Source organism: Myotis myotis, unplaced genomic scaffold (genome assembly GCF_014108235.1).
Source record: "Myotis myotis isolate mMyoMyo1 unplaced genomic scaffold, mMyoMyo1.p scaffold_m19_p_3, whole genome shotgun sequence".
NCBI lineage: Eukaryota > Metazoa > Chordata > Mammalia > Chiroptera > Vespertilionidae > Myotis > Myotis myotis.
In genome coordinates, this window is record NW_023416335.1 from 211,656,273 (window position 1) to 211,682,469 (window position 26,197).

The 26,197-nt window shown below is 65.3% G+C and overlaps 1 protein-coding gene across 6 annotated transcripts in view; it reads left to right on the forward strand.

Annotated features, from left to right (window-relative positions):
- The first annotated feature begins 2,975 nt into the window (after positions 1-2,975).
- The window catches only part of PRR5 (proline rich 5), a 46,471-nt gene continuing 23,249 nt past the window's right edge, over positions 2,976-26,197 (forward strand). For 4 of the 6 annotated variants that reach the window (XM_036297980.1, XM_036297984.1, XM_036297983.1 and 1 more), the window contains exon 1: positions 24,895-25,314. In XM_036297980.1, coding sequence (XP_036153873.1) covers positions 25,178-25,314 — 137 coding nt within the window. In that variant the 5' untranslated portion in view covers positions 24,895-25,177. Of the gene's footprint in view, positions 3,023-7,526; positions 7,645-24,894; positions 25,315-26,197 lie in introns of those variants that run through there. The other 2 variants (XM_036297982.1, XM_036297986.1) reach the window with 2 other exon arrangements.

Consider the following 26,197-nt stretch of genomic DNA (forward strand, 5'->3'; position numbering starts at 1 on the left):
CACCAGCAACCAATGCGGTTCCTGCCGCTCCCCGTCCTCGCCAGCCTTCGGGGTCTCCAGGGTCCCGGGCGGTCACATCCCAATGGGAACACTGGGGCCCCTCACTGTCTTCATGTGCGTTCCCGAAGCCGTCAGAGGCGGAGCGTCTTCTCGCGGGACAACTGGCCACGTGTATGTCTGCTCTGAGGTGTCTATGACGGTCTTCGGCTCGGCACGTGTTATAACCTTTGTGAGCCTCAGCTCCCAATTCCATAAAGTGGCAAAGATAGACCCGTTTCCGTCTGGGTCCCAGCAGAAGGCAGAACCTGCCCCAAGTGGCCCAGATAAGAGGCTGGAGTTTCGAGAAGCTGCCACCCCTGGGGCGGAAGGGACAGGCAGAGAACATGGCGTTTCCAGTGGAAGCTGGTGGGAGCAGCAGCCCCAGGGGACACAGTGGGTGCCCGCTCTGCAGCCCGTGGGCAGGGAGGGAGACCCCACCCTCTGTGCTGTCCCTGATCGCCAGCAGCTGCCTTCCATCGGCCAGCCCCAACCGGGCACCAGGTGGGCACAGAGCCCGGCGGCACATGGATGGGGGGGGGGTGGCAGGGGGTGCTGCGGAGGAAAAGGGACCAGCACCACTCACTATGGGTCACTCACTCGCTCCTTCTTCCAACAAACATCTAGGGGGCGCCTGCCGGGTGCCAAACACTGTCCTACCCGCCAGGCACACTTGGGGTAAAGCAAAGACACAAGTCGCCCTCGCCGGCTTGCTCAGAGGATAGATTCAGCGTCCGCCTGCGGACTGAAGGATCCCGGTTCGATTCTGACCAAGGGCACATGCCCTGGTTGTGGGCTCGATCCCCAGTAAGGGGGGGGGGGGCATGCAAGAGGCAGCCAATCAATATTCTCTCATTATTGATGTTTCTCTCTCTCCCTCTCCCTTCCTCTCTGAAGTCAATAATATCTATCTATATAATAGAGGAATATGCAAATTAGCCAGGACGCCATAACATCACGACCAAACAGCAGGGACCTGAGGCTGCATGGTGCCTGGCTGGGGCAAGGGACCTCAGGCCGCGCCCCTCCACCCCTGGCACCAGGCCGGGGGACCTGAGGATGCGCCCCCAGCCCAGTGGGCTTGACAGAGGTGGGGCCGGCCAGGCCTGGGTCTCACCCGATGCGGGTGGGGCCGGCCAGGTCTGGGTCTCCTGCATTTTCGAAGCGCATACAGGTGGTGGGTGGGGACTTGACTCTGGGTCCTGTGGTGTGCCCCAGACTCTGACAGGAGGGAGATTTTCATATACATTTTACTAATTTTCTTTCATCTCTGACACTTCTATTATAGAGAAAGGGCAAATAGCAATATTAAAATATTTCCTCTAGCCCTAACCAGTTTGGCTCAGTGGATAGAGCGTCAGCCTGTAGACTGAAGGGTCCCAGGTTCGATTCTGGTCAAGGGCATGTACCTTGGTTGCAGGCACATCCCCAGTGGGGGGTGTGCAGGAGGCAGCTGATCAATGTTTCTCTCTCATCGATGTTTCTAACTCTCTATCCCTCTCCCTTTCTCTCTGTAAAAAATCAATAAAATATAAAATATATATATATATATTTCCTCTAATTAATTCCCTTTAAATATGCATGAATTTTGTGCACCGGGCCCCACTAGTGTGTGTGTGTGTGTGTGTGTGTGTGTGTGTGTGTGTGTAACACAAGTCCCCTCTTTCAGGAATTGATATCCTACTGGACAAACTAAAGAATGAAGAAATAAGCAGCTGTGGGATATACTGAAGGCCAAGTCCAAGTATAAAGAGGAAAAGAGAACAGGGCAAAGGGAGAGGGTGAGTCGGGGAGGGGGTTGTGGTGGTCCAGGGGACACACCCGGTGTGTTTTCCCCAGCGGGTCCCTCTGCCCGGATGCCCTCCCATCTCTGGGACACCGTGGCCTGCGGCTCAGGTGGACTTACCCGACCCAGGGCCCTGAAGGACATCGGCCCACCTCCTCTCCTGGACTCTGGTCACGGGAGGCTGCCGCCTGCCGGCCCCACTCTCACAGTTTCCGGGTCGGAGGGCTGACCTTCAAATACGCACAATGATGGGGGGGGGGGGTTAGTGTTGAATGTGGGCAAAAATACTTGCACAATCGCATTTCAAACCGTTCGGTCATTACCTGTGAGCACATGAGGACCAGTCACCATCACCGAGGCCACAGGCCTGGCCCCAGCAGCACCAGCTTCCTGGCTGCCACTGGCACCGACTGTTCCTCAGGAAATTCCTGGTTCAGGAGCCACCCCCACCCAATATGGGGTCACAAGGGAGACAGGGCGAGCCTTTTACAGAGGGTGAAAGCGCCCTGTTAGATGCCCAGGGTGGGGCTGGGGTGCTGGTTGTGGGGTGCTGGGCATTTCACGGGAAGGGGGGGGACTTCTCAAACTTCAGGGGCTTGGGAACCCCGGGCCTGGAGGGCTTGTTACACACAGATTCCTGGGCCCCACCCCCGATTCTGTGAGTCTGGGCAGGGGGAGCCCAGGAACTGGAATTCCTGACCAGTCCAGGCACCACCAGCGGAGCAGTGAGCCTCCGATGCTGGAACCTTGCTGGCCGCCTGGGCCCCCAGCCCCCGCCGGGACTCATGTCCCCTCCTGGCTCCCAGCGCCCCACAGGCCAGGCTTGGGGAGGGGGCGCTCAGAGGACCTTAGAGGACACCCCAGGGGTGCGTTGCTGACCTGAGAGCCGAAGTGGGCACCGCGGGAACCGGGGACGCCCTCCCTGGGCGGACACCACCGCAGCCTGCGCAGCGCACCGGGTAGGGGTGCAGGGGGCACTGGGCCCGCTCCCAGCTGCGGCGGGTCCTGCCCCGCGGGCCCCGGTCGGGGGCGTGTCCGAGGCGCCGCGGCCGCCACGCGGGTTTCCCCGCAGCCGGTCGGTGCCGCGGGCGGGCGGGCGGGCGGGCGGGCGGGGCGGGGCCTCCGCGGTCCCTCCCTCGGGCGGGCCGGGCTCCGCGCGGCGGCAGCGGCGGTGGCGGCGGCGGCGGCGCGGGGACCGAGGTGAGCGGCGGGGACGGGTCCCGAGGCCCCGCCGGGGGAGGGCCCGGGTGGGCGCGGGCGCCACGCGCGGCTGTGGAAGGCGGGGGCTCGGAGTGGCGCGTGTGCGCGCGCGCGTGTCGCGCCGGATGCGGGGACATGGGGCGGGGTGAGGGTCCCCCGGGTGGGGGTCTACCCTCTCCCACCTGGCCCCTCCCGAGCCCGTCCTCTCCCCCGTCTCCCCGCCCCGCCCCCTTTCTGACCTGCGTCTGAGTTTCTCGGGGTCCCCGTGGGTGGGTCTCCGCCTGTCCATCAGCCCTGGTCCAGCGCCTCATTTCCTGACCTTCCTGCCCCGCCCTGCGCGCCCCATCGCAGCCCCCCTGCCTCTCCATGGCCTCAGAGAGCAAACAGAGACGGGGAGGGAGGGAGACACCTCCCGGAGTCGCCCTGGCCGGCGCGGGCCCCACCCCTCCCGCCCCCTCCCGCCCGGCCTGGGCCTCCGCCACCTTCCCGCAGGAGCTGGCCCTGCAGCGCGAGGCGTGGGCTGGGGGCAGCAGGCCCATCTGAGGGCAGAGGCCCAGGGCTGGAGCCTGGGGGTCCGTGCGCTCAGAGCCGGGGACACCCCACATGCATGTGGGGAGATGGGTGGGTGGGGGTGTGGGCCCCTGGGAGGTGAGTCCTGCACCGGGCCCTGCTGGCTCAGATTCCTTCCAGTGGAGCCAGGTGGGGAGAGCCTGCTGGGCTGGGGGGTCGCTGGCCGGCCCAGGCCCAAGGGTGTGGTCAGCTCTGCGCCAGGCCACTTCCTGCCGGCAGCCTCCACGTCCCCGCGTGGCCTGGGCAGCAGGGAGAGCTGCGTGCAGCTGCCCTGGGACCGCGTGGGGCGGCCATGGCTGTCCAGGTGGTTAGTGACGCTCTGGTGAGAGCCTGGCCGTACCCAAAGCCCCGGGGATCCCAGAGGCCACTCCCTGGACTATGTGTGTGCGGAGGGGGGTGGGGGGGTGGGGAGGACAGGGGGCTCCCTCAGACCCGCGTGGGGCCCACCGAGAGCCCTCCCTGCAGGGCTGAGCGAGGGGCCCCGGGAGTGGGGTCGGGACCACGGGGCTGGCCCCTCATGTCAGGGCTTGACTGCGCCTCTTCCTGGCTCCTCTGGCCTCTGAGGGGGCGCCGGAGCCCTCACTTTACCGCCCACCCCCATTGCCCTGCGCAGTCAGGGGTGAGCCCGGGGGTGGCCTTGGACGGTGGGACAAGGTCATGTAGCTCCTTCTGGCTGGCAGGCAGCGGGGGCCCAGGAGGGCCTGATCCTAGGGGCCCCGGCCGGCTGGGTGCCCGGGCAAACAGGTCCCCACGGGCAGAGGACGCTAGGACCCCCCAAGGGTTTCCCTGCCAAGTGGCCTGGGGTTCCGGCCCTTTGTTTGAAGTGTGTGCGTGTTGGGGGCGGACGGGGATTGCGCTGTCGTCAGGCAGACCTGGGCCAGCATCCCAGGCCACCCCTGGCTGGCTGTGCGACCCTGGGCAGGTCACTCTGCTTCTCTGGGCCTCCGTTTCTCGTCCCAAACCTGGGAGTCACACGACCCACCCCTTCTGGGTAGTGGAGGCACCGTGCCCGCCGCCTCACCAGCCCGCCATGAACGTGGGTGCTCCGGCGGCGGGAGTGGTGGGCACTGCTGAGCCTCTGGCGTTTTAACTGCCTGGGATGGGGACAGTCTCGTAGACGGAATTTCCCACCAGCAGGGAGAGCAGTATTTGTTGGCTGATGGATTCTGTTGCTTCTAATGGGTGGCTTAAAAGGCCTGGTGATGGTCAAGCCGAACTGCCTGGTCAGAGCCGGGCGGCGCCGTGTGGGACCCGGCGGGGCTGCTGGGCCAGCTGTCTCGCTCAAGGCAGGCACAGGGCGACAGCGCCCGCATGTCCCAGGTGACCCCCGACAGCCGGGGAGCAGGAACACAGGAGAGGCCGGGCCAGGAGCCGGGGGAGAAAGCCGGCCCTGCCCAGGTGCCCCTGGTCCTGGGTGTTCGCAGACGTGACCGAAGTCCTCCCAGGACATCCGAGCCGGGAGCAGAGCTCTCCAGAGACCCAACAGGGGACAGGGGACGTCACTCGGCCACTCAGTCACAGGCCCTCACGCCTGGCACGTGGCAGGGGCCTCCCCAGTGAGGCCAAGAGCGCCACGCAGAAAGGGGGCACAGCCGCACTCTGGACAGGGAGCTGCCAGGGAGGCGGTGCCACCCGCCATCCTCGGGTCAGCCAGCAGGTCAGGACTCTGCTTTGGGGGCAGGAAGCTGGGGGCCCACAGGGGCTCGGGGCTGAGGAGGACGGCGTCTCCCGGTTAGAGTGGGAGCTCTGTGTTGTAAAGACTTGCTGAGTGAACAATGGGGTGGCTTCCCGGTGACAATATAACTCTCTTTTCTTCAAACCACGTCCCTCTTTTATGTCTCAACATCGAATCCAGGGGAGCCCCTGGTGGGAGGGGCTGTGAGGTCTGTGAGCGAAGTTCCAGGGACTCGGGGACCCCTGATCCCCGGCTGGAGCTCCTGTAGACTTGGCTCTGGCCTCGGACCCTCAGCTCTGGGGGGCCCGGAGGAGGAGCCGGCAGGGCCAGGATGGGGCTGCCAGTGCTGGGGACCCCAGAGTCAGGTCCCCTGTTTTAAATCGCGGCGGCACCCCGTAGCAGCTGTGTGGCCCGGGGCAAGCTGCCCACCCTCTCTGCGCACCAGGTCTCTCATTGGGAATAAAGCGTTTAGGTGGCCGTGCTGGGTTTGAGGTGCTGGGAGGCCCGCCGTGGGAGGTGGGGAGGGAGGCCCCGGTGCTGCTTCCCTGGCAGCCGTGTCCATCTAGTCCCTCCCAGAGACCCAGCCTGAGGCGAGAGAGGAGAGCGCTCAGCCCAGGAGGGCAGACAACAGGTGCCCCAGGAATCCCTGAGCCAGGCCAGTCCTGTTAGTAAGAAAATTTTTCATTTTAAAACCGACAAAGCCATGTTGTATAAAATCTGGGAAGTAGACCCCAATTCTACCTGTCACCTCACCCCCTAAACGTATCATTTTTGTGTCATTTCCAGTCTTCTTTTCAATAACTCTATCTTCACGTAGAACTATTCTTTCAAGATGCCGTAAAGTTCTGGACCCTGGTTTTTTCCACTTAATGTAGTTCTATGAGCATGCGCCCTGCCCCCAAGCCGTCCCCCCACGCTGACCTGTTCAGTGGCTGCGCGTCCTGCTCTGTGGGGTCTCCTTCGACTTGGGCCACGTGGACAGTGATGGGAAAACCCCAAGGTCACGCCCCAGAGGCCCAGGCTGGGTGGCCTCCAGCAGGGCCCCTCCCCTCTCTGAGTCTCAGGTCCCTGCTCTGCTCTGAATTGGGGGTAAGAACCCCACGTCACAGGGCTGCTGGAGGAGCAAGTGAGGGGATGTGACGGCACACATCTAGCATCTGACGGGGGCTCGAAACTTGGTAGCTGTGATCACTGCTGTTATTGCTGTTATTTAGGTCAATCTCCCCACTTACATTGTGGATCCCTGCAAGCGGGAGCCAGGCTCCGTGCATCCTGCGTCCCACCGCAGACGCGCTCAGCACTAGTTACTGATTTGATTCCTGCCGTTCCAGGCCCCCAGACAGAAGGAGTCTCGTGTGGGCCAGGCACTGGGACATTTGCACTACCTCTCCTTGTCCCCCATGAGTGGGGGGTCTCGGTTCCATACGAGAAACAGGCTCAGAGAGGGTGATGGTCTTGCCCAAGGTCACACAGTGGGAAGGGGAGAGACAGGAATACTTCCTGGAGGAGGTGGCAGTGGCACTGGGCCAGAGGAGGGCCTTGACTGGGCCGAGGGGCAGAGAGCTGGTGTTCTAGACAGGCGAAGAGGAAGATGGGAACTGTCCGTGGGGCAGGGCCGAGCGCAGCACCCAGCTCCCAGCTCCCAGCTCCCAGCACCCAGCTCCCAGCACCCAGCTCCCAGCTCCCAGCTCCCAGCACCCAGCTCCCAGCACCCAGCTCCCAGCTCCCAGCTCCCAGCACCCAGCTCCCAGCACCCAGCTCCCAGCTCCCAGCACCCAGCTCCCAGCTCCCAGCTCCCAGCTCCCAGCACCCAGCTCCCAGCTCCCAGCACCCAGCACCCAGCTCCCAGCACCCAGCACAGTGAGGCTGACGGGGCATTTGCTGCCCTGAGCGGAACTGAAGTCACAGCGGCACAGGAATGAGCTGGCTCTCTGGGTCCTGACCTCCCCACACCGCACCAGCCACTTCCTTCTGCCCGGGCAGGAAGGGGTGCTCTGTGGGCTCCCAGGCCCAGGCACCTTCCTGGGGACTGCTCTGTGAGCAGCGATAAAATATTTATCAGAAGCACCGGCAGCCCCCGCCCCAGGCCTGCAGCCCCGCCGTGTCCCGCTGAGTCCCGGGAGCCCAGGGAGCCACCTGCCTGCCCCCCTCGCCCCTCTGCCCTTTGGCCGAGCGGATGCCTCCTAATGTGTAAGCCATTCGGCTGCACGCAGGGCAGGGCATCCAGTGCCGGAGCTGAGGGTTTCAGAGCTCGCCCAGCGGGAGGACGCAGGCTCGGCCAAGGGCGCAGGCAGAGGAGGCCAGAGGGCCGGGACCCCCCTGCACCCACCCCCGCAGGGCCGCACCTCCTCCGTCCTCCCTCGCGGCACCCACCAAGGTAGGTCCCCTTGCACCTCCCTGGCGGCGGGACGCCGCGGCTCAGAGCAGGGTCAGTGCGTTGGGTCTCTCTGCCGCGTGTGGCCGAGCGGAGATCTGTCCCCCGTCTGTCTGACCCCTGCCCTGGCCCTGCCTGACTCCGTTCTTGCCCTGAGTCAGGGCCTGCGTGTGTCTCCTGAAGGCCGAGCTGTGACTTCAGGTTTGTGGTTTTGATTTCCAGAGTAACAGCAACAAGAAAAACAGTAGCAGATGGCGTCTTCCCGGCCGTGTGGCGTGGGAGGTGCGGGCTTTCCGATACTTTGTTCGCTCATTCATAAAACACACCCTGGTGCCCGGCCGGGGCCGCGGGAGACGCCTGCCGTGCGGAGGGAGCCGCAGAACGGAGAGGGCCAGTTGGTGGCATGCTGTGTGGCCTCTGGCAGCTGCTCCGCCTCTCTGAGCCTGGTCTCTGATTTGTGAATTGGGGTGAGCTGCCTTTGAGAGCAAGGGTCGCGCCCGTGTCCTTGCTCTGTCGCATCCTCACATGCGTCTGAGGAGCATCGATCGGCCTTCGGATCGGTCTGGCTTCCGAGGCCCCGGCAGGCTTTGCGAACGGCTCTCCCAGGAAGTGACCTCGAGCTGGCGCCCGGGGGCCTTTGGATCGGGTGGTTGAAGGTGGAAGTTTTCTCTCGGCTGAGTTCCGCAGGGAACTGGTCCCTGGAGCCACGCTGGCTGCCAGCCGCTGTGAGAAGGAGCCAGTTGGCTGGCCACACACAAGCTCTTGATGGGAACCCTGTGGGTGGCCGGGCCACCTCCATTCCGGTTCTGGACGGGGGTCCCTGTCGCTCCCCTCACCGCCCACGCACGCAGGCCACGCTCCTGCTCACCCTCCGCCTTTCCGTCCCTCCTCCGAGCCTCCCCTGCCATCGCTCTGCCTGGAGTTCTTTTCCTCCCTTTTCCACTTGGGGGCTTTTGTTGTTTCTTCAAGCTGCTGCTGGCAGATGCCCTCCTCTTCCAGGAAGCCTTCCTGGCTGCCCCCAGTCTACCCCAGGCAGAGCCCGTCCCATGCCCTCCACGTGGATCTTTGCTCATGTCTCCGATCTGGCACTAGAGCCTCCTGCGGGAGTCATCTCTCTCCAGGTCTCCTTCCCCGCAGCCCGGGGCTCCCCAGGTCAAGCTCAGGGCTCCACCGGGCGTCTGCTAAATGAAGGAGAGAGGGAGTGAGGGAGTGAGTGATGGCGTCCAGGCTGCGGCGGGGTCTGGGGACCTGTGGTAAAGACAGGGCCTCTGCCACGTGACCTGTCTGTGGACAGGGCCCCATTTTCCAGGCCCTCACAGACAGTGGGTTCTAGGCTGCTCATTGGGGAAGCAGGGCTTCTGGGGCTGAGGCGGCTGTGGGGGAGGCATGGTGCAGAGCCGGGGGTCAGGAGGGCTGGCCCCCAGCCTGAGCGCCTCCTCCCGGAGCAGTGTGACCAGGAGCAACACCCCCTGTCAGGCCTCAGGTCAGCTCCGCACACCCAGTATCTGTTCGTTGGAGGGAAGGGCGGGCGGCAGCTTGCTGGGGGCGTTCCCGAGGTGTGTGGGGAGGCAGGTGTGTTAGGGAAGCAGGTGTGCGGGGAGGCAGGTGTGCAGGGAGGCAGGTGTGTTAGGGAGGCAGGTGTGTTAGGGAGGCAGGTGTGCGGGGAGGCAGGTGTGTGGGGAGGCAGGTGTGTTAGGGAGGCAGGTGGGCGGGGAGGCAGGTGTGTTAGGGAGGCAGGTGTGCGGGGAGGCAGGTGTGCGGGGAGGCAGGTGTGTTAGGGAGGCAGGTGTGTTAAGGAGGCAGGTGTGTTAGGGAGGCAGGTGGGTGGGGAGGCAGGTGTGTTAGGGAGGCAGGTGTGCGGGGAGGCAGGTGTGTTAGGGAGGCAGGTGTGCGGGGAGGCAGGTGTGTTAGGGAGGCAGGTGGGCGGGGAGGCATGTGTGCGGGGAGGCAGGTGTGCGGGGAGGCAGGTGTGTTAGGGAGGCAGGTGTGTTAGGGAGGCAGGTGTGTTAGGGAGGCAGGTGTGCAGGGAGGCAGGTGTGTTAGGGAAGCAGGTGTGTGGGGAGGCAGGTGTGCGGGGAGGCAGGTGCGCTGGGCCAGTGAGTGCGGTGTGGCTGCGGACCTGGAGGAGGGTGAGGTAGGGGTGGGGAGAGACCTGCAAGGAGAGGGGCTGGACCGGGTCCTGAGCCATGGCGGGCAGGGGAGGCTCCTTTTAGAACCAAAGTAGCTTCGTCCGCTGAGGGACCCCCACAGCCTGCCGCTGGGTGAGGGGGACTTGCACTCAGGAGCCCTTGAGGTCCCTACGCAGCCCTGTGGGCAGGCCTGGCTGTGTCCCCATTTTACAGAGTGGGGGATTGAGGCCACGCCAAAACAAGTGACGGCGCTGCACTTCAGATCCAGGTCTGTGAGTCCCCAGAGCCCAGCTCGGAGCAGCTGGCCTCCGCCACAGCCTGCGCGTCACGGAGCCTCCGGCCTCCTTGTCATTGGCGGAGTGGCCATTGGAATGTGACGCTACAGACCCATGAGCGCCCTGGAGTCCGCCCTGGGCTCTGCTGCCTGCGGTCGGAGCCCGGCCCAGGCGGCCGGTCAGGGGCACCGGCAGGAGGCGCCCTGGGGACAGGGCTGGGAGAAGGACAACCACAGGCACGGGAAATGCGTTGATTTCACAAGAGCCCCGAGCAGCAGCCAAAAGGAGGTCATCGCAGACGCAACCCCAGGTGCAGCCCTGAGGGAGCATGGGCAGCCTGGGGGGAGGGGGGAGAGGAAGGAAGAGAGGGAGGGGGAGGCAGGGTGGGCGGGTCGGAGAGGAGGCCACTCGGATGCCCGGGCCTGGACGCCGAGGCCTGGAGGAGGCAGGGCCAGTGCAGGTGAGCCGACCTCTGCTTTACCCTAAAGTGGGAAGAACCAGCCCAAAGGAGGGAAAAGGCCTCCAGGCTAACGGTCAAGGTCGGAGGCCGTCACCTTGGTCTGAGCTCTGTGGGCACCGTGGGCAGTGGATGGGCGAGAGGGAAGGAGGAGGAGGAGGCCTGCCCAGGCCCAGCCAGGCCCGGCAGCCTCCTTCCCTGGCCCCACCAGGCGCAGTGGGGGTCCCCTGCCCCCTCTGGGCTTTCAGCTGGGTGGGCAGAGAAGGTGGGCTGGGCTGGGCTGGGCTGGGCACCCTGGATGCAGTCAGATGCTGGGCTCTAGAGCCCACGGTGTGCCCGGTGTGGGCCTCTGTCCTCCGCCGGTAGAATGAGGACACCCCGCCCCACCCGCACAGGCCTGTGGAGGCCGAGGGACGCGGAGGCGGCACAGGGAAGGTTTGCGGAGGTCAGACCCAAACCCGGTGTTCAGCTCAGCATCTGGCACGTGGCAGGCTCTCAAGGACCACTTGTTAAATGGAAGGAGGGCAAGGGCCAGGCCTTTGTCCAAGCACTGCCCTCACCACGTGTCCTCAGGGGACGGGGCCGCAGGCGGCCTGGGCCACCGGGGGTGCCATGGGGACAGGCCCGCGGTGGGAGTGTGCCCACGGCAGCTGTGGCCGGCAGTGCTGTTCTCTAAAGCACATGGAAAAGACTTTGGTGGGTGAGGGCATCCTCAGCAGGGTTTTGCAAGATGAATAGGAGTTGGCCGACCAGACCTGGCTCAGGGGAAGGTTGTCCCAGGCAGAGCGGAGGGCAAGCTCGTGGACAGGGATGGGCCTGGCCTCCAGGGACAGCGCCGCTCACGAGGATGCTGGCCTCCACTTCACCCTGCTCAGGAGGCTCAGGGAGGCCCCTGGCTCCCCTGCTGCTCCCCCAGACACCCCAGGAGCGGGTGGCCCCATGCTCACCCTTTTGTCTCATCCCTGCAGCAAAGCCCTGGGGTCCCCTTCGTGCCATCTGCCCCTGGAGTCTGGGGGAGTCCCTGTGGGCCGAGCCGGGGCGGGAGGAGCCATGTAGGTCACAGCCGCCGTGAGGCCTCCTGGCAGGCAGACGTCCCCCCTCCGCCCCACCTTCTCCACCACCCACGCTGGGAACCACAGAGAAAGGCCCAGCCCTCGGTCACTCACAACCACAAACTGGCGAGGAGCTGTGAGGAGGAGCCCCTCGGGGCCAGGCAGCGTCTGGGCAAGGCCACCCCCCGCCCCCCGCCCAGCTCCAGGGAGGGCTGGGGAACAGCAGGCGCCAGGACCCGGGCTGTGGACCGGCCCAGCCCCGGCCCCGGCCCTCGGGCGGCTGGTGGAGCCGCAGGATTCCTCTCTCTGAGCCTTAGCTCTGTGGGCTGTGCCCGCGTGTGGCTGGCAAGTCACCCAGCCGCGCCCCAGGACCCCCACCCCGCCCGACACACCCCCAGGCCCCACGGATGAAAAGCACTTGAAGCAGACTGGCCCACAGACAAGGGTCCCCCGTGTACGCAGGTGCAGGGCAGGCTGGGAGCGGGGCCGGGGATCCTGAGCTGAACAAGCCTCGTGGGACCCCCCACCCCAGCGCTCATGGCACCTGAGCTAGGAGCCGGCCTCACCTCGGCATCCAGCTGGACGGGGGCTCCCCAAGGCCCCACCGCTGATCTCCCACCCCGTCCTTTCCCCATCGCCACAGCCTCCTGTGATGGGGGCCGAGTGGGAGACTGGGGCCGGGCAGAGCCTGGGGCTGGCGAGGCCTGGGCTGGAGGATGGCGATGTGAGCAGAGTTGCGAGTCGGGAGGTCAGAGCCCAGGTGGTGGTCTCCCTGAAACCCTCCCCTCCAAACCCCCTCGCTCCCTGAGGTCAGCTGCCTGGCCCCGGCCTGTGGGCCCCCTACCCTTCCTGCCCCCGGAGGCCTGGCCCCGCCTCCCCTGGACCAGCCTCACCTGGCTTCATTCCAAGTCCCGCTCCTGGCCGGCCCCGAGGGAGACCTGGCTGTCTGAGCCCCGGCCGTGTACCCCCACCCCCACCCGGGGAGCAGGTTGGGCACAGCAGCTGCATGGGGGCCAAGAGCACTGAGGGGTGGGGAGATGGAGAGGCCGAGGGTCACCTCTTGCCTCTGCCCTGGCAGCCTGTGTGGCCTGCGCTGTCCCCCCGATACCCTCCCCACGGGCGGCGCGTAGCTGCTGACCACAGGCCCCTGTGGTGCCCCTGCTGGGCCCTCGGCCACACGGGGGTCAGGCGTCCACCTGGCTGGGCCCCACCCTGGCCTGCTGGGCAGTCACCTCCAGGCCAGTTTGAAATGTCGCGGCTGCTGCTGGACACCCAGGGCAGCCGGTGTCCTTCTCTGGAGGCCACTGCCTGCGTCCCTGCGCTGGGACGCCCCGCAGGGAGGGGAGGGCCGCCTCTGGGGACAGGCTCTGGCCTGCAGCGCTCGCAGGACTCAGGGCAGAGGCGGGAGTGGCTGTGAGCTGGGGGCTCCGGTCCGAGCTGGGCTCAGCCCTTCCGCTAACCTGGGCCTCAGTTTCCCTGTCAGTGGACACTCTGACTGGTAGGGCCTCCCCAGCGGGCCCTTAGCACTTGCTGCATTCCCCACTCATTGCGACAGCTGTACTGGTGGCGGCCCCGCTTGTCCCGCTCGGCGCGAGGCCTCTGTCTTCCCACCTGTGAAATGGACTCCAAGGGCTGGGGGCCTGGCTTCCTGTGGGTGCCAGAGGGGCGGGGAGGCCTGGAAACGAGGTCACCCGACTTCCCTCCTCGGGAGGCCAGACTGATGTCCTCCTGCTTTGATGGTGTCGGCACGGAAAGGAGGGTCAGGTGGGGCCTCTGAGATGCTTTCAGTTCCCAAACTGAGACCACGTTTCTGGACAGGTAGGTGTAGGGGCCCTGACGCAGGTGTGCAAGGTGGGGAGGAAGCTGGGGTCTCCGGGGCCCCCGCGACTGGGAGAAGAGCCCCCAGTCCCTTTGCTCACCCACCCCTCCCGCCCCAGAAAGCAGTGCGATGGTGGCTGCTCCCCTGCGTGGGGGGTGCCAGCCCAGTGCCCCACCTGCTGCTCTGCCGTCGCCCCGCTCACCGCCCGCGCCTCATCAGCCCGGTCCAGAGCAGGAATGCAACACCTGCCGCCAAGGGCGTAGCAGTAGCCTGATTGTACGTCCTTCAGGCCTGTGCTTGGCCATTAGAAAATGCTCTTAATGTGATACCTGTGCCGTGTTATTGCTATAGTCACTATCATGTACCTGGATTTAAAAAAAAAAAAAAGCATGCCAGGAGGTCCAGTGCACATGTAAGATAGGGACTGACTTTTTGCCTGAGCTTCCTAGCAGCAAGAGCAAAAAGGGAAAGAGGGTCACTAGATTTAGAATGCCCTTCAGATGAACACACAGCTTTTCCTGGTGATGAGACCCAAGGGACACTCCTCCTAGGAGCCCCCATCACGGGTTCCCTGTGTGATGTGCTGAGCAGCATCCTCCGTGCTTCCATGGTCTGGCTGATCCAAGGACTTGGAGTCTGGAGCAGGGTCCGCAGGCTCTCCTGACCGCCAGGGAGAGGGAGTGGGGCATCCTCGGGGGGTCTCTGTGGGACCCAGTGAGGCCCCATAACCTTGAAATTTCGTGTTACCTTCAAAATCCATGAAGGGTTCGCCTCAATCTATAATAGAGCTGAATGTGCTTAACTGCAAAAACAATGTCTTACCTTCCTCGTCCACTGCAAATCTTTGGGAACCACAGATGCTCCGTGCAGATGGGCCATGCTCATTCCTCAGCCCTTCGGGGAAGGCGTGAAAGCCACGCCCCTCTCCCAGCAGGAGGCACCCTCACATCCAGGGGTCATACAGACAATTCCGGGGTCCCCAGATCCGGAAAACTGCAGGGACTCCAGGTGCCCCGCTTGGCAGGCTCTGATCTGGGGTGACGGGGAACGGGCATCTTCTGGGCCATGTTCACGAACGAGATTCCTCCGGCTGGGCGTCTGCTGGGCACAGAGTAGCGGGAGCCCCAGTTGACCTTGCCGTGCGTCTGTGCAGGCGTGATGGAGGTGACCCAGGCAGGCGTGCTGCTTTGCAGAGTGCTGAGGGCCCAGAGCACCCCAGCCTATGGTGTGTGGAGGCCAAAGACCTAACCCGGCCGAGTGGCTGTGAAAGACAAAGGTCTATTAGGACTCACGTGCGCAGCGGTGGCGGCCGACCAGTGACGTGTACCGCCGCCCCGGCTGCCACCTTAGCAGGAAGTTGTCCCGCTAAGTCCCATCCAGCCTGCAGACAGGCCACACCAGGGCCGGCCGGCTGGTGCTCTTGTTTCGCCACCGCCTAGAGCAGCGGTTCTCAACCTGTGGGTCGCAACCCCTTTGGCGGTCGAACGACCCTTTCACAGGGGTCGCCTAAGACCATCCTGCATATCAGATATTTACATGACGATTCATCACAGTAGCAACATGACAGTTATGAAGTAGCAACGAAAATAATTTTATGGAGTCTAGACTCTAGCCTTTTAAATACAGTTCCTCATGTTGTGACCCCTTTGAAAGGGTCGTTCAACCGCCAAAGGGTTCGCAACCCACAGGTTGAGAACCGCTAGCCTAGACTTTGCCGACAGCGGGTTTTATGGGGCACAGGAAACAGAAGGAAACAGGGCGTGCCAGGAGGGGGCGCCGTGCGCAAGCTGTGAGATCAAAACAGGAGACGCGAGCTGCTAACAATCCGGCCCATGTAGACGCCACTTCTCTGCGGCCTTTCTTAGCCGGAGCCGCTGGCCAGGTTGCTAGGGTCTCACTGTCCGCTGACAGGTGGCCTTCGCGCTATCCCGCCCCCCCAAGGCAGGAGGGGAGCTGGAGCCGGGGAAGGGACCCGTGTTCCCACTTACCACACAGGTGCCCCGCACCCCCCAGACGTGCCCAGGCCCTTGGGGCCTCAGGACTTCTCCACAGACCGCGGACACCAAGGAAGGCAGGGCTGTGCCCACAGAGACCCCAGGCCCTCCCTTCTCCCGGTCCTGTCCCCGCACACCTGGCTGGGTGCCCCACACCCGGTGCCACCGCACTCACGCCCCGCACACTGGCTCCCTACCCGGCACCTGGCCTCATGCCTCTGTCCGTGTAAGAATGTCCCAACCTCTAGAGAATGTTTATGAAAGTTTATGAGCCAAACAGAGGGTACGTCCGGAAGCAAGATCTCAATCGATGGAGAAAAATGCTCCCAAGCACGGCAGGCCACAGCCTCTTCCCTGCGCCTGGAAGGGAGGAGGGACGGGAGGAATATTTCAGGAGAGTTCACAGGATTACGTGCTCGCTGGAGGGTTTTTCTGCGGAAAAGAGGCATTTGAAAGAGGCACAGACACCACGGGCAGGGCTGGCCTAAGGCAAGGATAACCCTGGACGAGGGAAGTCACGGGCCTGAGGTGTGACCCACCGGCACCTGCCCACGTAGGAATCCGTCCGTGCTCACGTGAGGTTCTGTTGCGTAGACTTCCGACCGCGCCCCTTTTTCATCACAGCTGCGCGGGCTGGCGGGCGTGGCCCACTAAGGCACTGCGGGCACCACTCTGTCTGCGGTATTGCATAGCTCAAACACCGTGCTGGCCTTCAGTGCGATCAATACTACACACCCGTCACTATCGTGGGCACAGCGTCTTAGTGGCGGCATTGATGCCATCAGTGACTTCCCTGACTTTCTCACAAGCTCAGTTGTGCATTTTTTAAAAATATATTTCTTTATTGATTTCAGAGAGGATGGGAGAAGGAGAGAGAGATAGACACATCAATGATGAGAGAGAATCATTGATGGGCTGCCTCCTGCACACCCCTTACTGAGGATCAAGCCTGCTTCCCGGGCATGTGCCCTGGGCCAGAATCGAACCTGGGACCCTTCAGTCCGCAGGCCGGCGCTCTATCCACTGAGCCACACCGGCCAGGGCCTCAGGTGTGCATTTAGAAGATGTTTGTATGTTTGTTCCTGGCCTTTCCGGGAGATGTCGGAAGGAGCTCTCGGTTGCATAGTTCTCAGATCGCCCAGCCTCTGGGCCTTCAAGCGGTCGATGCAGAGGAATCCCAGCACGCCCTGCGGATGCCGACCTCTCACCCAGCACGCACAGAGCCCGCCCGCTCCTGTCCCTGACGCTCCTGCTAAATTCAGGCCATCTCAGGAGTCCAGGGAACCCGGCCCCGCCCCGGCCCCCGCCAGCTCTGTGACTCGCCCTCCCATCCCTGCAGACCCTGCCTCCCGGATCTGACACCCCAGGGCCCGGTGGGACCTGGGAATTCCTGTCAGATTTTTGTAATAATCGAGTCTGTTGTGGCTACAGGTGGGGACAGTTTCTGCACCATCTACACAGAGTGTGTGTGGCGGGGGGGGGGGGGGGGGGCAAGGCCCTAAACAGCCTCACTTCGGGGCAGGGCAGGTTTTTCGGCCCTTGCAGCTCCCAGCAGTGGAGGAGGTCTTGTGGGGGGCAGTGTGGGGGTGGGAGGGCTGGTCTCAGCTCCAACGAGGACACATGGAGGCTCACTGCCCAGGGGCTGGGCGGGGCCCACGGAAAGGAGAGGACTAAGAGGGACCGTGTGGGGTCAGGGGCTCTGGTGAGGTCAACCCCACAGAACCCTGAGCTGAAGGCAGGCCTGGTGATAAGACACCAGGGTGGGGGGTTGCTAAGCGCACCCAGCAGGCCTCTTGCCCAAAGCGGATTCGACGAGGGAGCGGGAAGCCCCAGTGGGGCCTGGCCCAGCAGAGGAGCCGGACAAGAGTTGGGGCCAGAAGACCGTCTCGGTCAGTGTCCGGGGGCCTCTGCCTGCAGGAGCCCAGCCACAGGGCAGCCCAGGCTGAGGGCGGGGCAGGCCCTGTCCGGAGGCCCTGGCACAGGGCAGAGGGGCGGCCTGGGCATTGATGGTTGTGTCATGAGAAAGGACTGCCCACTGCGATGGGGGCAGCGTGGGGCCGAGCGAGGCAGCTGGTGATAATGGCGCGTGGGCCAGGCGTCGTCTCAGCGGCCGCAGCTGTGGATACATTGACAGCCTTGGGATCACCCGGGAGGAAGGCGTCACAATGCAACGGGGGTTCCCCACGAGGCACCCCAAGAGGCACCTCTGTGGTATGCGAATAGTTTCGAGCTAAAGGCAACTTTAGCTGCAGGTTCCAGAGAAAGGTGCGAGCTGCCCCTTAACTACCAAGAAGAACTGGAGGGGGCCTTGCTCAGGATGAGATCTCCAGGGGCACCTTCTCTGACCCGCCTGCCTGGCAAGGCCGAGCGCCGGCTCCCAAGCCCGGCTCTTCCCTGGTCCGCAGGGCCTTCCGCAGCCCCACGCGCCGCCCTGCATCCTGCACGCAGGGCGCCCTGTACGCCAGGTCCCTCCTGCCTCAGCCTCTCCTGCGTGCGAGGCCTCTGCCCCCGGTGCGTGCGGGGTTCCCATACGTACATACATGTACATACGTATGTACATGTGTATTAAATTTGGTTACTGTCTCTTGCTAACATGGCCCGTTGACAATCAGACCAGCTAAACAAACTTGAGGGCCAAGTCTCTTCCTCCCCAACATTCTCATTTTACAAAAGAGGAAACTCAGGCACCGTGAGCCATTAAACGGCCAAGTGGTCCGCTCTGACCGGTCGAAGCCGCAGACCCACCCAGGCAGCGTGCCCCACGGCCCACCCCCGGCCCCGCACTGTGCGGCCTCGTGCTGTTGTCACAGTCACTGAAGGAGCGGCCGCGGGAGGGACGGAGGCAGGCCCGAGGGGGACGCAGGCGGCGAGTCCAGAGCACAAGCTGTCGCTTGGTCTCGGGGTGGAGGTGGGCCTTCCCCAGGCTCTGCCCCGCCTGAGAAAGGGGCTGGAGGGGCCGAGTGGGAGGCTGTGCCCAGGCTGCGGGGGGCCTTGGACGCCAGGCTTGGAGAGTTGGAGTCCCTCCTGCAGGCAGAGGCCCTGTCTGAAGCCTCCGGCCACGGTGCAGGTCACGTGGGGCCAGGATGCTGGCAGCAGGGCGCATTCCAGAGCCGCCAGGCCTCCAGTGAGGCTGTCTGGGAGGGGCACTGCTGGGGGAATCCTGAGCCCTCGGGGGCTTGGGGCCCAGAAAGGAAGGCCAGCTGCTGGGCAGGGCAGGGCCGGGCCTGTGCGTGCTGGCCCCGGGGCTGGGAGGAGGCAGCGGAGGAGGACCTGCCCAGGCTCAGGTGGGACAGTCCCAGCCCCTCTGGGTAGAGGCCTGGGTTCAGTCCACAGGCCACAGGGGTGGGGGTGGGGTGGGGGGCCAGCCAGGGACTGGAATAGGACCCCAGCATCCGTCCTGGCCCTGCCCTCACCAGCCTGGGACCCGGCAGGCGACAGCAGGGTCTGGAACCTCCACGCCTCACCTGGAAGGCGGATGCGGGTCCAGCTGGCACGGTTGCGGCGGGGGCACGTGGGCTGGGCCGGCTGGCAGGAAGGGGTCCCTCTCGCCCCGTGGGGAGATGGGACCCCACCCACACGCGGAGACGCTCAGGAGCGGTTTCTCCCTCAGTGAGTCCGTCCCTTCACGGCTGGACCGGTTCCCGCGGGAGCAGGGATGGCGAGGGGACACCTGCTCCGTGAGCCAAGCCCTGGACTCGGCAGAGGCCCGCAGCCACCGGGGCTGTGCTTACAGTCAACAGGCAGGCCAGGCTGTGGTCCCACCTCGCTCTGCTTACCAGCTGGGGCTGGTCCGGCTGGGACCGGGAATTCCTCCTGGAGAGGGGTGAGGGAGGGGTGAGGGAGGGTGAGGGAGCGTGAGGGAAGGGTGAGGGGGGTGAGGAGGGGTGAAGGAGGGGTGAGGGAGGGTAAGGGAGGGGTGAGGGAGGGTGAGGGAAGGGGCGAGTGGCTGAACAAGCCCTCCCCGGGCCCCGGCCCCACCCAGTCCTCCCGCGACCTGGGGCTCCCTCCCCTGGTGCCGGGGGAGTTCTGGGACCCGCAGCAGCTCCCTCTTTCCAAGGATCCTTCTAAGAAAGGGCTGCTGGCCAAGAAGGTGCCCCGGGGAGGCTAGAAAGCTGCCAGCCGAGCCCAGTTCGACCATCTGCCCCGTGTGACCTCAGTCGGCACGTCTGCGCAGTGGGATGGTCACGGCCGCCTCGCAGGGCTGCGGCCTGGCACGGTGTGGCAGTGCGGGCGCGGCGGGCACAGCGCAGGGGCGGGCTGCTCCCCTCCGACTCCCCGATTCCCGTAGCCTGCGTGTCCCGCTGGACAGAGAGCAGCTGGAAGGAGGGTGTCTGTCGCCTGAGCTCGGGGCTGGGCCTTTCCACACTGAGGTTTCCCGGACGCGAGGTTCGCGGCGTCGCAGTGGCTCATGTCGGAGCCTCCTTCCTCATGGTCCGGGGCTGAGGCCGGAGGCCCAGGGTGGCAGGGCCGCGCCTCCCTGTCTCCCCCAGCCTCTGGCGGCGGCTGGCAACCCCGGGCTTCCATCCGCATCGCTCCTGCCTCCGCCTCCCTCTGCGCGTGGCGTCCTCCCTCCGTGTCTGTGTCTGTGTCCCCATGGGCCTTCCCCTACGGGCTCCAGCCATCGGATGTAGGGCCCGCCCCACCCCAGGGTGATCTCATCTCAGCTGGGTCCCACCTAAGTCCAAGTAGGGTCACATGGCCCGGCCGGCGTGGCTCAGTGGCTGAGCGTCGACCTAGGAACCAGGAGGTCACGGTTCGATTTACAGTCGGGCACAGGCCTGGGCTGCGGGCTCCATCCCCAGTGTGGGGTGTGCAGGAGGCAGCCGATCGATGATTCTCTCTCATTGATGTTTCTATCTCTCCCTCACCCTTCCTCTCTGAAATCAATAAAAATATATTTTAAAAAAAACAAAAAACAAACAGGGTCACATTCCAGGTTTGGGGGGCAGGACTTCCGCGTGTCTTTTTGGGGGACACAACTCTACCCACAACAGGGGCAGAAGCCCGGGACTCAGCCCAGCAGGCAGATTGCCTTACCCCTTTATTGAGGGGGGGGGGGGTGTTGCTCCACGTGCTTTTTATGCATGCTAGTATATTGATCGATTCTTACATGTGCTCTGACCGGGGATCGAACCCACAACCTTGGTGTATTGGGCGGGAGGATGCTCTAACCAACTGAGTGACTCGGCCAGAGCAAGGTTGCCTTTTCTGCATCCAGCTCAAGTGTTCGGGCAGCCCAGGCAGGCGGGTGGCCATTCTCTGGACAGGAGGCTGGAGGGGCCCCTGGTGGAGGAGGACCCCCCCCCCCCCCCCCCCCCGCATCCTGCCAGCGCTGCCTCTGTTCATGATGTTGATTAAAGTAAAGAAGCCGGGGCTGCTGTTTGCTCAGGGCCCGCTGTGGGCGGGGCCCCTGGCAGACGCGAGCTGTCCCCAGTGCGGGAGCTGGCGGGCACTCCAGGAGCACATGACTTGTCTCGCCCCACCTCACCCCTGGGGGGCAGGTCCACACCTGCCTGTCCTTCCCCGAGGAGGGAGGAGAGGGCTCCCGCGTGCCTGGCACACTGCTGAGCCCCTCCCTGGGTGTCGCCTGACCAGGGCTCCCCAGCCAGCGGGAGGCCTTCCCATCAGCTTGGGGAGCCCCAGGCCTCACCACCAGGGGGCAGAAGTGCCCCTCAGAGCGGGCAGTGCCAGGGGTGGGCAGGGCTAAAGTCGCTGTTGGCAGGAGTGAGGGAGCCGGGGACAGTCCTGCTGGCTCTAGCTTCTGCACTGGCTCAGTTTCTCTGTAACCCCTGCCTGGCTGCGTTTTCGAGGACTAGAGGCCGGATGACTCGAGTGGCCTCCCTCCGCCCTGCCTCCCCACCCCCACACAGGTGGGAGGTGCGGAGCTGGGGAAGGCGGCGGGGGTACCTGCAGGCCCTGGCCCCGGGCTCCAGGCTGCCCACCTGTGGGAAACAGCGGAAGGTGGTACCGTGCTCAGGGTCTGCAGAGCCCAGGGCACAGGCCTCCTGAGGACCCTGATTCCCCGGTTCCCGCGGGAGCCAGGCCGTCCTGCAGGTCCCGGCGCTGCACCTGTGAGGGTGATGTCTCCGGGCCAGGCCTCGGTGCCGTCACAGCCATCAGACAGCAGGGCCGCCGCCTCAGCCACGCCCGTCCACGGGGCGCACGTGGCCTTTAAAGGGCTTTCGGGTTCCCCCTGTCCCCCACACTCCCCCATGGCAGCGATGGGGAAGAAGGCAGGAGTCTAGCCCCGGGCCTCACCCATCTTACAGGTGGGCAAACTGAGGCCCTAGCAGTCACCTGACCTGACGGCAGGGCCGGTGGACCCCAAGTCTGGCCGCCAAACTGAGGGCTCCCTCTCCCTGCAGAAGGACAAGCCCTGGGGACAGTGGGTGCTCCTTGCGGACCGGGCCCTGTGCCTGCTCCTGGCACCGTGTGGCGGGGACGTAGGTCCTCACTCAGGCAGCTTTGGGGGCTCATGAATGGGTCCCTCTGGCCTCCCTTTCCTTTAAGAGAGTGTCTCCTCCCAGAGCCTTGGGCACAGAGGGGCCTGCCCTGGGCCCCCCCTCATACAGTTGTTCAGCCCCCCGCCCCTTTCCAGGCCTGGAAGGCCCCGTCGGTGAGTGGCGGGCCTGGGGCACCGGGAGCCGCGTGCCTGCCTGCGGGGGTAGCAGCGCAGGGAGGGCGTCACGTGGGGCCTGGGGCCTGGGCCCGAGGCCCGGTCATCTGACGCTTCTTGGGAAGCCAGGAGTCAGGGCTTCCTTTCAGCCTCTGCTGTGAAGCCCGCGGCTGCGGCTCCGGGTCTGGCCCCCTCCCCCATGCTGCAGGCGCTGCAGAACCATGCAGGGCTGGACTTGGCCCTCGGCGCCCAGGGCCCGCTCCGGGGTTTGTGATGGCGTTGTCCCCTCCTGGCCTCGGCCTCAGACTCTGTGGCCCTGGGGGCCGGCTGCTCCCCACCACCGCAGTGTCCCTCTGGCTGTCACAGCCGCACAGAGTCCCCGCTGCTCCAGCCCTGGGCTGCGGGGTGTCGACTGCTGGGCCTGGCGCTCACAGCTAATTCCTTAACTCTGACTGTAGCTGCTTTTAAACCCCGGGCCATGCCTGCCTCTGGAATTCCTTGCGGCCACCTCCCCCAGCCCCTGCTGCCACCCCACCCCCTTTCCACCAAGACCCCCGCCCAGCTCCCCCCCACCCCCCACCCCTCCTCTTGCTCCTACATTCCCTGAGTTTCTTATCTGAGCAGTCCAGCCAGCAGCTCAGTGGCTGATGGAAGCCAGAGCCTGCCTGCCTCTCCTGAGCCCGCCTCCAGCTCAGAAAAGCCTCTCACCCGTCCCACCCAGCTGGCTCCCTGCGCCTCACCAGGGGCAGTGCCCTGTTCTGTCTCAGTCTGTCCAGGGTGGCACCTTTCTTCAGGCGTTTGCGCCAATCTGGTCTAATCCCTCCCTCCTGTGAGACAGGTGTTTATCCAGCCATTCATCCTGCAGGCCTACTGCGTGCCCACTGCGTGCCCACTGCGTGGGGGCACGGGAGTGTAGACGTCACCACAGTGTGGCTTATGGCATAGGACAAAAAGCCACCGGATGACTAGGGGCAACCTTGAGTCTCCTCCAGGGTAAAGGCAGCCAGGGGAGGGGAGGCAGCCTTCACTGAAAGACACCCTGGGGCGGGGGAGCGAGGGCACAGGCGGGAAGGCCCTTTCTAGGATTGCGGCTTCGGACTTGATCGCCAGGCGATGGGGACCCACAGGGGTGCCCAGCAAGGCTCTCTCTGACCACCCGAGGAGGAAAGGTTGGTCTACTGCCCGGTGTGGCCCCGGGGGCGGGGGAAGGAGGTGACTGTCATCCTGGCCAGAGATGCCATCAGCTCCGCCTGGAGCGGTGACAGTGGAGGCGGAAGGAGCAGCACCCACAGATGTTTCTAAAGGGGTGAGAAACCACCAGGGAGGCGGCTGGGTGCAGGTGAGGAGGTCACACGGTCTCAGCCTGGGGTGGCAGCTCTGGGAACAGCGTCCACGCCCGCGATTGTGGCTCAGAGCCCCGGAGTTTGTCAGCTGGGACTCTGCCTCCCTAGGACGAGGGTATGGCTGGCACGTAGTAGGTGGTCAGGAAATGCTGTTGGATTTGAACTGGACAGTGTCTTCTCACCAGGCTCTTCTTCACCTCGATGGGTCTCCCCTGGCTCCCGGAGCCACAAGAGGAGCCCCTTGGCTTCTCGGCTGGGCCTTGCCGAACTCCACCCACTGCCTGCTTCACGCTGAGGTGCAGGCTCCTGTCTGAGTGGGAGCACTGATGTCGCCCTACACTGCGCAGTGACACCCTGAGGTGGCTCGCCTCCTTCCGTGGTACGGAACCTCTCTCCCAGGGACCGGGTGTTTTGGTTCCACCATCGAGGGTGGAGTGCCACCCTCCATGGGGACCCAGTGGCCTCAGGGCCTCAGTTTCCCTCTTCTGTACAACAGGGGCGGGGCTTTTCCCATCCTTCTCACGCTGAGCGTCTGGGATCAGCCCCGCCTCTCCCCACTGCTTCACACGGGAAGGGTTCGGGGGAAGACGTGGGGCCGGGGCTCTGCTGGCACCAGGACCTGCTCCGCTCGGGCACAGCTTCAGGAGGGCCAGGAGGGCGACCAGGCCGCACTGCCGTCCTGCCACCTGAAGACAGGGGCAAGGGCAGGGGTGGGTGAACCTGTGGGAATCCCAGAAGCTGGGGGGGGGGGGGTGGTCTCTGCCATGTGCACTGAGGCCTGGTTAGGCCCAGCTGGTCATTGACTGTATGACATGGGTCAAGTTATTTCATGCGGAGCCTCAGTTTCCTCGGCTGGGAAATGGGAAATTCCTACTCCGAGAGGGAGCCTGGCCCGGATCAAGCATCTAAAAGCGCTGTGCACGCCTGGCCGGCAGCTCCCTTTGATGGGGTCTCAAGGGACCTGGGAGGGGGGGCAGGGGCTGTAGCAACAGCTTTACTTGTCTGTCCCCTGAGAAAGCCACTCCTGATTCCCCCAGCCCCCCAATCTAGCAGCTCCTCCAGGCCAGGGGAGGCCCATTGGAGTAGCAGGGTGGGTGGGGTCCTGCGGAGGGGCTGTAGGCTTTGTCTGCTTTCATGAGAACCACAGAGGCGTCTTCGTGAACACAGCCTTTGTGGGAGGGGCAGGGAAAAGGGGGTGCCTCTGGTTGAGGCCCTGCCGAGTGGGGGAGTTCTGGGAGCATCGTGTGGCCGTGTCCGCGGGGGCGGGGCGGGGCGGGGCTGGCGCTTGGGACTGGTTTGTTCCTACCGCGCGTGTGGGTTTCCTGTGGGCGTGGGTGGCCTTCGGAGGAGCGGAGCGGGTCCGGCACGGCCGGGATGGGACAGACCTGGGGCTTAGAGGCGGGGGCGCGGGCTTTGCCCGCAGCTCGTGGCCCCGCCCCGTCTCGCCCGCACAGCCCCGCCCTCCTCCCCGCTCCGCCCCGGCCTCACCTGCTCCGCCCCGGCCTCTAGCCCCGCCCCCGGCCTGGCCCCGCCCCCGGCCTGGCCCCGCCCCCGGCCTGGCCCCGCCCCCGGCCTGTGTTTGCGCCGGGTCCGCGCTGCCCGCGGTGCTCGGGGCGCTCCACGCTGCCGCCGCTCGGAGCAATGATTAACCCGGAGGGCCGGCCGGCGCCGGGCCCGGGGCGGAGGCGTGGGGCCGGGGCGGGACCCCGGAGGGCCGCTCGGCTTCCTGCTCTCTCCCAAGTTTCCTCGTAGAGAGCGCAGCGCCGGCCGGGGCCCGCGGCGCGGGGTGGCGCGTGGCGCAGGGCGCGGCGCCGGACGCGCGTGGGCGCGGAGCGGGCCGCCGGGGTCACGATGAGGACTCTCCGCAGGTTGAAGTTCATGAGTTCGCCCAGCCTCAGTGACCTGGGCAAGAGAGAGCCGGCCGCCGCCTCCGCGGACGAGCGGGGCACCCAGCAGCGCCGGGCCTGTGCCAACGCCACCTGGAACAGGTAAGGCCGCGCCCTCCCGGCCCGCCCGTGGGCCCGGGGCCCCAGAGCCGGAGCGGGGAGCCCTGGCCGCCGTGGGCGGGAGCGGGCGAGCCCCCCGCGAGGACGGGCGCGGCGGGCACCGCGCGGTTCAGTCCGCGAGAACTCGCGGCGCCGGAGTTCGGGGCGGACGGGGAAGTTCAGCGCGACGTGTTCCTAGAGCGGAGGGAGCGGACCGCGCGCCGGCTGGCCCCGAGCGCCCGGCTCGCGGGTGGCGGGGGGCGGGGCCGCGTGCCGCCTCCCCCCGGGGTCTCCCCCTTCCCCGCGCCGGGCTCGTGGCCACCTGGGCGGCGAGGGCAGGAAGCCTTTCCCATTTCGCCGATGAGCAGGAGCGGGCGGCGCGGCGGGCGGTGCTGCCGCTTCCTGTCTGCGCGCAGATCGCGGTGGGCGGGCGGTTTTCCCTCGCGCGGCCCCGTCCTCCCGGCTGTCGGCGGGGCGGCCGGGGTGCGGCAGCTGCCGGCATTCCTGCGACCCTCCCCCAGGGCCGTCCCCGGAGGCAGGGCCGTGGGGAGCCCCTCCTCCCCAGCCTTGCTGGGGGAGCCGGGCTGGGGTCCCGGAGGGGGATGGTCAGTGGGATTCCTCAGCAGCGTGTCTGCTCGCGGGCGTTTCACACACAGACGTTCCCACCGAAAGGAAAGGGGGGAGCGTGAGGCTGTGGGTGCTGACCCCCCACACGCCTGGCGGCGAAGTCTTGCCAGATGCTCCTCCGGCTGCGGCCTGGGGCGGGCTCCTGAGCGTCCTGGTGGGACCTTCCTCCCCCGCCAGGCAGGGCGCTCCACACAGACGGCCTTGTCTTCTGCCCCCTGCTTGAGCGCTGGGAAGTTTCTGCCTCAGTTTCCCCATCTGT